General features: G+C 44.5%; 2 protein-coding genes across 15 annotated transcripts in view; both read right to left on the minus strand.

Annotated features, from left to right (window-relative positions):
* The window catches only part of ACTR8 (actin related protein 8), a 25,020-nt gene extending 22,217 nt beyond the window's left edge, over positions 1 to 2,803 (minus strand). For all 14 annotated transcript variants that reach the window (XR_014251114.1, XR_014251115.1, XR_014251116.1 and 11 more), the window contains exon 1: positions 2,545 to 2,803. Coding sequence is in view for 4 of the 14 variants with exons in the window: in XM_082414496.1 (XP_082270622.1) it covers positions 2,545 to 2,667 (123 nt within the window). In the remaining 10 variants the exon portion in view is untranslated. The remainder of the gene's footprint in view (positions 1 to 2,544) is intronic.
* Positions 2,804 to 4,332: 1,529 nt separating this feature from the next.
* On the minus strand, positions 4,333 to 10,858 carry SELENOK (selenoprotein K). Its single transcript, XM_082414561.1, has 5 exons — positions 10,728 to 10,858; positions 7,321 to 7,411; positions 5,792 to 5,875; positions 5,096 to 5,182; positions 4,333 to 4,836 (listed from the first exon to the last, which is right to left on the minus strand). Exons 1-4 carry the CDS (start codon positions 10,744 to 10,746, stop codon positions 5,101 to 5,103), a joined length of 276 nt encoding a protein of 91 aa, XP_082270687.1. The 5' UTR covers positions 10,747 to 10,858; the 3' UTR covers positions 4,333 to 4,836; positions 5,096 to 5,100.
* Positions 10,859 to 11,246: the final 388 nt, after the last annotated feature.

An 11,246-nucleotide genomic window follows, 5' to 3' on the forward strand; every position in this document is an offset into this window, starting at 1 on the left:
CCATTTACTAGAGAAGAGAGTTAAACAACGAATAAGAGTGTGGGGAATACTATGACTTGTGAAGTATGGGGTTCCCTAAATCTGAATCACCTAAAGATCCTTGTTAAAACAAAACAAAACAAAAAAGACCCTAAGGCTTCACTAAAAATTTTCTGATTCAGAATCTCCAGGAAGAGAGAGCCTAGGCATCTGCAATTTACAAAAGCTCCTGAAGTGATTAGTATGATCGCTCAGATTTGACAACACTGGTTGAGAAGGTGAGGGAAGAAGTTAATTTAAGATCAGAATCACTGTTTTGCAATGCTGGAAAGTAAGTGGACTTTATACATGGACCACTTCCGAGAACGTGCATGAACTGTATTTTCGTCATTGTTTTTTAAACACTTTACCCTTATTGGTTCTGTACTATTTACCTGATCTGGCAAGAGTCTGGGGTTAAAAAACCAGAGTTCACAATTCTATCCTCACAGGTCAGAAAGCTCTGCTGCATTTCACCATCCATTACTGGGAGACAGGGAACAAGGACTGACAAAGCAGCACAAATCAGCACAGTGGAGTAATGACTGTGGGCTTTTAGATCTGTGATTCTCAAGGGGGCAGAATATAACCTGAATCACTCGGGAACCTCTACCACATAAACCTGTTGAGGGACCCAGAGTTTCAGGAGGGAGTGGGGGAAGAAGGGTCTCCAACAATCCCTCTGACAACAGGACGCCTCTGTTGAGGATCACCATTCCAGTGTGACTCCTAAGGCAGCACCTACTCTGCTCTGCCTTAAGCTACAGTTGTGTCTTCTTGGCATGTCCTTATTTAAAACATTTCCGTAACTTGCCAATAAGATACAGTCCAGAACCTCCAAGATCAAGACCCTGCCTACTTCTCTAGCTTTACTCTAGAACCACTTACTTTTCAGTCTCTTTAATCTTCCCAATCCAGATGTCTGATTTCTTAGTTCACCTTGCTGACATTCAGGCCTTCACAAACGCAACTCTCCTTGCCTGCAATGTTCTTTCTCCCTGTTAAATCTTACTCCTCCCTTCAGGTCTAAAGTTAAATGTCATCAGACCAGGCTTATTTGTCCCCCTGCAATAAAATCTTATGGCACCCCTCCTTTTCATGACACTTATCATTCTCGTAATGATTTACTGTCTGCTCTCTCAAAAGACAAAACCTTCACGTAAAGGACTACTACTGTCTTGTTCACTACTCTGTGCCCAGTGCACGGCATACAGGAGCCTAGTAGGTATTTGTTGAATGCCCATGGCACCACTCTCACATGGCCTGGTGCTCTGCAGCACACTTCTCAAGCTTTTGCGTGCTATGGCAGACAACATTTATCTAGCAAACTGAGTTAAACAGATGAGGTGGCTTGCCATCAGGGACATCTGTACCTCATTAATAGCACACAGGCTGCAGCACACTGATTGGGAAGCTCTGGGGTAGCAAACGCAGTTTTCCAGAGTGTGGACAAGCAGTTTTTAATAATTACATATCTACCTTAACATATTAGAAAACAACTAGCCAATACATCCTACACATCATTTCCTAGACATTACTGCTTAAGACAAAATTGAGTAAAAAAAGTTATTCAGCAAATAATGGTAGAGATCTCACAGAGGATATGGAAAAACCAAAAGTTGTTACATGACTGAAGTTAAGCAAATGTTGTTATAGTGGCTAATGGCCCAGGTTCCGGATTCACAGATCTGGCTCGAAATTCAGACTGTGCCACTTCCTTGCTCTAGATAAAGTTCCTACCTCAGAGAGCTATTGTGAGGATTAAACGAGTTAATCATGTAGCTCGGAGTCTGGCTATCTCTTCGCAAGTTCTGCATTCCCTTCAGAAGAGGCCAGGCTCTGGCTTATACGACCCTCTTGATGCCATCCTTGTTAAGATCTCCAGTCTCATGTCTTGCTCCCTCTTCTCCCTCAATTCCAGACATCCTCATCTCCAACATTTCATATCCTCCCTTGGCCCAGGTCTCTCCCATGCTGTTCTCCTGCCCTCACATTCCCCCTGGCTAACTCCTAATCATCCTTTAGGTCTTTGTCCAGGTGTCACCTCCATTGGAGAAACTGTCCCAGACCGTCAGGGCTGGAGGAGGTACCTGCTGTGTGTGCCCAATACCTCCCCCTGTGGTCCTCTGCACTAGCCCATCCCACTCCATGCCCTAGATACTTACTGCCCACCCCCGACCGTGAGCTCCCCCTTCCCGCCAAGTGGGAGAATCCTAGAGAGTGGGAACTGGCAAGGCCCTTACACACCATCCAGTCTGCCCCCTCAACTAGTTGGCAGGAAGGTAACAGCCCTGTGCTGGTCTCATGGCCCGGGAGGCTGGGGTTCGCACAGTGGCTGGTGTCACTGGCCTGGCCATCTGCACTGTGCCCTCGGAGCAAGCGGGGAACGACCCCCCTGCACCACCCACCTGGGTGGGCGCCCGAAGACTCCCGCCGTTCGCCAGCCTCCTGCCCTCGCCCAGCTCCGCGGCCCCCCGCCCCGCCCCGCCCGGAAGCCGAGTCCGAGGCCCGCCCCCTGCGCCTCACCTCCTGCAGCGACTCCGGCACCAGCGCGGGCACGATGGGTCGCTTCACGCCGCGCTGCTCCTTCTCCTTCTCCCCGCCCTTCTCTTTCCCGTTCTCCGTGTCCCCCTTCTCGGCCTGGGTCATCTCGGCCGCCGACGCCCCTCCAGCCTCTAGCCTCAAGGACGCAACGCGACCGCCAGAGAACAGGCCTCGGCGCAGGCGCAACCTCTCGGCCGACTGCCCACAACCAAGATGGCCGCCGGGAGTCGGCCCAGAGCATTCCGGGAAAGAGGAAGGGCGGAGCTGCCCGGAGGAGGGTGAGGTGGGAGGGTGCGGTGGGAGGGTGCATTGGCTGATGTTGCTGTGATTGGTCCTGGCTGCAGCATGCCCGCAACCTACTTGTGTTTTGTTTTGCGTGCTTACTGTGGAGCAGCTGATAACTGGTGTCTCATTTCGTCATCACACCTGTCTTTTCTGGCTTCTCAGACACCATACGTAATTCTAGTTCTCCTCGTACTTCACTAGCCATGCTCAGTCCGGCCTCTGATGTTAGGATTCTCTGGAGTTAGGGCTTCTCTCTACACACTCCTTGGATGACTTTATCCAGTTTCATGGCTTTAAATATGAAGATAACTCCCAAATATGTATTTCCAGGTTGGATCTCGCCCTGATAACCAACTGCTTATTTAGTATCTCCACTTAGATGTCTACAAGGCATTGTAAACTTAAATATATCCAAAATGTAACTCGATCCCCGCCTCCCCCCCAAAAAAATCTACTCCCATTTTCACCATCCTGTTTCACTTGTTTCTTCAATTGTCCACATCTTCTACATCCAAAGCCATCAGCAAATCCCACAGTCCCTCAGATATGCCTTGAATGCATTCACTTCTCCACTCCTACTGCCACTACCTGGTCCGATCTCACCTGGACCACCACAACATCCTCTAAACCCAACTCCCTGCTTCCAGTCTTGTCCGCCTGTAGTCTGGTTTTCATACAGACCAGTGTTTATTAATGCCACCACATCCCCATTTCCTGGCAAACAGAGTTGAATAAATACTTATAAATGGATATAAAAGTGCTTTGGGCTTCCCTGGTGGCGCAGTGGTTGAGAATCTGCCTGCCAATGCAGAGGACGCGGGTTCGAGCCCTGCTCTGGGAAGATCCCACATGCTGCGGAGCAGCTGGGCCCGTGCACCGCAACTACTGAGCCTGCGCTCTAGAGCCTGTGAGCCACAACTACTGAAGCCTGCGTACCGGGAGCCCGTGCTCCGCGGCAGGAGAGGCCACCACAATGAGAGGCCCGCTCGCCGCAATTAGAGAAAGCCTGTGCGTAGCAACAAGGGCCCAATGCAGCCAAAAATAAATTAAATGGATGAATTTAAAAAAAAAAAAAAAAGTGCTTTTACTGAACACTTTGGTTTCAAAGACTGTTAAACACAAAGTAGAATTATCTGTATTATTCATTTTTTCCATAAATATTTCAGTGCCTATTACACGTAGTCACTGTTCAAAGCACTGGGGTAAAGAAGACAAAATCCCTAACCTCACAGACCTTTCATTCTAGTGAAAGAATGAGAGTTACCAGCATTCAGATGGGGTTAAAGCCAACAGGCAGTATACCTTAAGCAATGGTTTAGAATTAAAATTGGTAAAGATAGCATTGGAGTCCTTGATTTTAAAGACCACCTAGCAAATCTACATTTTGTAGCTCAGGTTTGTTGGTTATGGCTTTACAAATACCCTGATAATTACATGTGGTAGCAAGTAAGACACATTGTATTAAAGATCCATGGGACAAATAGGTTTTAAGATAAAAATTAATTCAAAAGCACAGATATCATATGCATACTACTGAAATACACTGTGATTTATTTATAAAGAACAACAACAAAAAGCAATGAACAGTATTTCAGAAGTTGAAAAAGGTGACACTAATAGTACTCAATATGCAGCTGTTTATTCTTCTTCAAATTTGGAGCTTTCTGTGTTTTAATTATATAAAGATGAGAAGTCAGTCTTGTAACCTAAAAATATTTACTTATTAAAACTATATTAATACTTTCATAAACGATACAAAAAAGATGAGACAAACACATGCATTTATAGAACTGCCTGTCAGTCATGCCAGATCCCTGCGGGGGGAATTCCCAGCACGACCTCATTCATCTGTGAGGACACAGAGCAATCCTTGTTCAGAGTACACATTCATCTAACTTGTCCAGTGTGGTCAACGCTCCATTTCTTGATGGTTTCCTTCTGCTATGAATGTGCTTGTCCAGTTGTCTGCTTCTTAGAGCAGACATTTACCTAAAAGAAAATGTTATAATAGTTAGTAGTTAGTAATTTGGATCTGTATGAAAAAGCTAGTCATTACATGTTATAAAACCTTCTTCAAAAGACATTTTGATTCAAAAGACAATTTTTCAAGGGTTAAGATAAAAATATTTTTCCAAATAAGATGTCTGAGTAATTACAAAATGTTGTGACTTCTGCTTTCCTAAAGAAAACCTGCCTAAGGAGGCATTTCCAAAATGAAATCCCTGCAGAATTGCAGATTTTAAGTTACCTTCCTCATCCACCGGCCATTGGAGGAGGATTAGGGCCACGCAGATGATTAATTCGACCCATTCTTCTGGGGGGGTTTCCTGGTGGCCTAAGATAAGAAAAGTTAATTTCTACTGTTGAGTAGACACTACTTCAATTGATTCCTTTTAAACACTCAAATAGACCCTCTTCTTTATTTAAAATAGGAACTACCATTTAGGTCGCGAGTCACAAATTCAAATACTGAAAGAGACCAGCTGCATAATGCGCACGAGCAAAGTGAGTCAAGCAAGGGTTAGGATAAACAGGACAGCTCCTCCTATAAATGTCCAACTGAAACCCAGCTCCAGCTGATATCTGCCATATAGAAACACAATCCCCACCCAGTGCTGCTGGATCGTGAGGTTTTCATTAGCAGCTGGAAATCCAGATTCTAAAGTGAAACCTCTAGATTTTAATGTTGGCCATCAGTTTTCATCCTCTAATTTAGACTTTTCCCATAGGATATTTGATATACATTTTAGCTTTGTCAGATTAACTCTGATTATCAAATCAAAGGCAACTTGATTTAATTTACAGTAACACATTAATTTTGTGAAATAGAATTTAAGCCTTTAATTACCATGAGCCTAACTATGTCTGTCTGCCTATTTATCTCTAATTTAATTATATTACACAGAGGGGTAAAAACATCTTTTATCAATTTAAAAAGTTATACCCTCTTCCATCATCATATCTGGAATCAGATGAGCTTCCGTAGCCTCTTCTCTTTTTCACATCTTGCTGAAACAGAGTTCTGAAACTGAAACAAGGGGCAGAAAACAAGAAGCTCCACTTTCAACATTATAAAATGCATTTCCATGGTTCCAACTATCATCTCTGTGGGAGGATGACTACCCGAACTTAGCTCCAAACCCGCATTTCTTGAAGCCAGCTGGACAACACCATCTAGCGCAAGCACAAGTCTAAACAGAGTGTGCTATGTTCCGTGCCAAAGCCACCACTCCTTGTCTTTCTTATTTGCTGTAACTCTTCTAGACAGAGTCTAGCAGTGACTCTGAAACCAGAGTCATCTCCAACTTCCTTCCTCTGCTCTGTATCAGTTGTCAAGTTCCACAGTCTGCTTTTATAGTACTGCATGTCCATTTCCGGTGCCAACAGCCTACCTAATGTTACCTTGGGGAAGGAGGGGCTGAGGTGGTGTGGCAGAGGCACAGGGCTTTCTGGGAATCCATTTAAATGGAATTTTATTTGTGGAGAGGGAAGGATTTAACTAGATTAAAACAATATTTTAAATAAACAATATGGAGATGAAATTTGTAAGAGATTGCAAAGAAGTTTTGCAATGAGTAACTTAACTTAGGCCTCTCTGTCCCCTGTTGTATTTCTCTATGGAACGGTTTCTTCCATTTTACCCCGTCTAATTTATGCCACATGCAGCCATCAGATTAATCTTTCTAAACCAGAGCTACAATCAAATTAAGTATAAAGAGCATAGGCTGATTTTCAAATTTCTCTGCCATCTTTGCTGTGCCTCTTCCACCTGGAATAACCTCCTCTGATGTCCTCCTCCCACAATCATGCCCACCCCAAGGCCCCTTGTAAAAAGAAGACATTTACTGATATTAAAATCAATGAAGGAAGGAGACATCCCACATCTCTGCAATATCTGCAGTTCTCTGCCCACGAGACACTCAAATGTATATTCAAACTTTGGATGAGTAAGACTTGTTAGTAGATGAACAATTTTCATAAAACAAACAGTATATGAAAGACCAAAAAATGAATTTAACTAAGAATTGCTTGAAATTATGGTGAAGTTTAAATTTTTGTCTCCTCTGTAACGATGCTAACCCTTCATTTAAAAAAAGTTTATGCCTTGGGAGCTTTTAAAAATCAAGATCTATTCCCCTTGTTTACTTGTTGTATACTATGCCATAAAAGTTGCACATACACACTAAAGGCAGGAACAGTAGAGAGAAAGCAAAGTGCTGTCATCTGGCAGCAGAACCAGCAGGTCTGGCCCCATAGCTGCAGGCTGAAATGGTTACCACTACGGCTAAGACATGGTCAAGCTTACTAACTCAAGGAACATATTCATAATCATAAAAGATGTTTGGGGCAGTTTTATCACTACACAAGTCTTCATCTCCCTTAGAAAAGCTGTTAATAAAAATTACAATTAAAAAGTGCTTCAGGCAAGCTGAACTTAAATATCAGGGCTATTAAGAGGACTACTATACTTACAACAAAACCACGAACTCGGCTATTCCCCAGAAGAAATCTGTTATAAAAGACAATCTCCATGGGGACTGACTCCTGCTGTCCAACACTTGTCCTATAGACAAGAATAAAGAAACTTCAGTTACTGCAACAAATCCCTGACACAAGATGCATTACATTTAATCAGTTAGGTAACAATCATAGGCTCAGTTTTCAACTTGTTCACTGTTCCAAATGGTCTACACAAGGAAAGGTGTGTTATGTGTGCATCATTCTAAGGAAAGGTTAGGGAAGTGAAGTTCTGTGGTCTAGAGGTCATTCCTTTAATATGTCAAATTATGCCTCCTATAGTTTGTAATTTCTGCTGGGTGACATTTCAAGTTTTTTTTTTTTCTATTTTTTTTTTTACTGTGGTAAAATACACACAAAAAAATTGACCATTTTAACCATTTTTAAGTGTATAGTTCTATGGCATTAAGTACACTCACACTGTCATACAACCATCACCGTCAGCCACCTCCAGAACTTTTTGATCTTCCCCAACTAAAACTCCACACCCATTAAACATTAACTCCTCATTTCTCCCTTCCCCCAGCCCCTGAAAACCACCATTCTTTCTATCTCTATGAATTTGACTGCTCTAGGAACCTTGTACGAGGAATCATACAATATTTGTACTTTGGTAACTTGCTATTTCACTTAGAATGTCTTCAGGATTCATCCATATTGTAGCATACATCAAAATTTCCTTCCTTTTTGAAGGCTGATGAATATTCCAATGTAAGTATATACTACATTTTGTTTATCCATTCATCTATTGATGGACACTTAGGTTGCTTCCACCTTTTGGCTACTGTGAACATGCTGCTATGAACATGGGTGTACAATACCTTTATTCAAGTATTTTGAGGAAACAAATGAGATGAGTGAATATAAAGAATGCTCACACCACTTCCATTTTCCTAAATGTGTTCTGAGTATCTCTTTCACTTGCAAAGTCTCCTGCCTATATAAAAAGACTGTTTATACATACCCTTAAAATCTTCAGAATCAGTTGTTATGTTAAAATTTTTATATATCAAAGAATTCGTGGGCTCTAAGTACTAAAGAGAATTTGGCTTGTTCATTAAAATGACCACTATTTTTCTTTCACAGAATGCTGTTGATCCGAATTACAGACTCCAGTTTTATCTTACAGAAAAATGGATATATTTTTCAAACCACTTTAAATAATAAAAGCTACATCAGGAAAAGTTAATACTCTAGAGTTTCAGTCTTGCAAATCAACAGGTTAGAATATTTTGGGAGACGAGCCATCTGTCAACTACCTCTCCTCTCCATTTTCCCAAGGGCTTTACCACTCACTGCCATGCCCAGTTTACTTCTCCTCTTTCCCTGACCAGCTTACTTTCAGGTATCCACTTGGACCTGAGCCCTCACAGAGCTACTGAGAAAAAGGGGCTACACTTAAAAGACAGAGTGTGAGTGATAGGCTTGGTTCTGCCTCTTACTAGCTCTGCTTTGTTGGGTGACGTGACATTTTCCTTCTCTGAGAAAAAGTATTCCAAGGATAGTCATCATACAGAATTGTTGAGAAAAAAAAAAAAAAGTCACTGACAATAAGAAAAAGTTTTTGTCAACTATGAAATGCTGGTACAGTCCTTCTAAGAAAATAGATCTAGGACTTCCCTGGTGGAGCAGTGGTTAAGAATCCGCCTGCCAATGCAGGGGACACGGGTTCGAGCCCTGGTCCGGGAAGATCCCACATGCCGCAGGGCAACTAAGCCCCTGTGCCACAACTACTGAGCCTGCGCTCTAGAGCCCGCGAGCCACAACTACTGAAGCCCGCGCGCCTAGAGCCCGTGCTCCGCAACAAGAGAAGCCACCGCAATGAGAAGCCACCGCAATGAGAAGCCTGCACATCGCAACGAAGAGTAGCCCCCGCTCGCAGCAACTAGAGAAAGCCTGCGCGCAGCGACAAGAAGGGAGGAAGGGAGGAAACAGATCTAATTGGAACCCGTCAATTTCTTCCTTTGCGATTCTAAAGAACATATTGCATGCATTTGTACCATTCTGACTTTCTTGCGCTTTTCTTCCCAGTTTCTGAAGGCAGAAACCTCCCCTCCCAATATCCTCAGAGAGAAATAAGTTGCTTGAATGCAGTTGGCCATTTCTCAACTATAAAAGTGAGATTAGAGGCCCTAGTAGGACCTTTATGTTATTTATGTAGATCAAAAACAACAATGCATACACAAAAAGACACACTACAAATACACAGAATTATTCAATAAATAATAGAAGCTGCCAGCCTTAACCACAAAGAATATAACACAAAGTCTGCAAGTGCCCAAAACGAAGATGAAACTTTGATCTTTAGTGTCCATCAACCTACTTGTTTCAAAGATCTTTAAGTAAGAGACAAGGAGGAAGAGAAAGTGAGATTTTGAAAAGCAAAGAAATGCAAAGTGCACTCAGCCAGAAGATTTCTCACTACCTTCACGGTCTCTGAAGATAAACAGATGACTTAAATAGAACCAGAACCTGGTTCCAGTGATGCAAGAACTAGTTAAGAGTGCACCAAGGCGTTTACTTCACCTGAGTCAAACAAGTGGGCAGGCAGTTCTGACACTGTTCTGACCCAGTCATACTGTGTCTTTCCTTTCCATTCACTGTCTTTGGGGAGTCACTGAATTAAGTCTCTCTCAGCTTCTCCATTCCAGGAATAATCAAGCTTGCTCCTACAGGGAGTAATGCTACTCCCTGTGTCCCTTGAAATTAGGGCAGAAAGCTACATGCGTGACGAGCTACCCCTCTGCTGGGAGAAAAAGCCTATCCAAAGCTTTTCTTCAACTCTCTTACACATTACAGAAAGAGGCAGCGTAGTAGAAAACCGTAAGAACGCAGATGTCAGCCTACCTGCGTTAGAAACCCGGCTGAGACATTAGCACTACCTTTGTGGTACTGGGCAAGCTATTTAATCCGGCTGCGCCTCAGTCTCCACCCGCAAAACAGATAATAGGGTATCACCCGGATAGGGCGACATTAAAGACAATGAGCGGACAAACGAACAACGCTTAAAAAAAGTGCCCGAGGCACAAGCGCTACGCAACGGCGTGAACAGTGTGGTCTTTTCTAGTTAAGGACACTGACGCCCGACAGGAAAGACCACTTTCCGAGACCCACAAGCAGAAGCTCCAGGAGGGCGAAGACGCTGGGCACTCGGCACCGCCGTCACCACGGGGACCTTGGCCCCCGCCGCGGCTCAGGGACTTTCGGCCGACGAGCCGCAGGCCCGGGCGACTTCGCCCCCAGCTCCGCCTGGCCGCGGGGCGTGCCCGGAAAGGCGGCGCCGGGACGGCGGGCGAGGATAGAAGAAACCCGGGGCTCGGCCACCCAGGACGGAGGTCGCCCACGTAGCCCCTACAACTCACCATTCGAGATGTAAACCATCTTGCTCCTTCTCCGCCTCCAGAGCGACAGTGGGGCCTGGCCCCTCTCACTTTCCGTATCTCCCTCCGCGCTCCTCCCTCTGACGTCACAGGCCACGAATAGACGAAACAGTGACTGAGGAGGGAGGTGGACAGAGCCCATTGGCTCTGGGGAGACACGCCCCCGACGGGCGTTTTGGTCTCGTCATGCTGGTGATTTTCGATGTAAGGTGGAGGCTGGGGCAGGTGATCGGATGTGACGTTACGAATTTAGCCTGTAAACGCAGGCTTTCCTGGCTCCTTCGGCAGTGGAGTTTGGAGAGCTCGTTTGCGCTGCCGGGAGAAGTTACGCTGCTTTCTAGTTGTTTGAAGGGCCCAGGGTTGGGGAGGCAAGGTCACATGTGAAGTGACTTGGAGAACCGCCGGCGGGAGGAGGTTCCTGAGAATTTTCCAGAATTGTGGATCTTTCAAGCTGTGCAGGGAAGTGCCTTGAGGGCGGAGGCGGTGATCAATCCGAAAAGA

Source organism: Balaenoptera physalus (genome assembly GCF_965194825.1).
Source record: "Balaenoptera physalus genome assembly, chromosome: 11".
NCBI classification, from domain to species: Eukaryota; Metazoa; Chordata; class Mammalia; order Artiodactyla; family Balaenopteridae; genus Balaenoptera; species Balaenoptera physalus.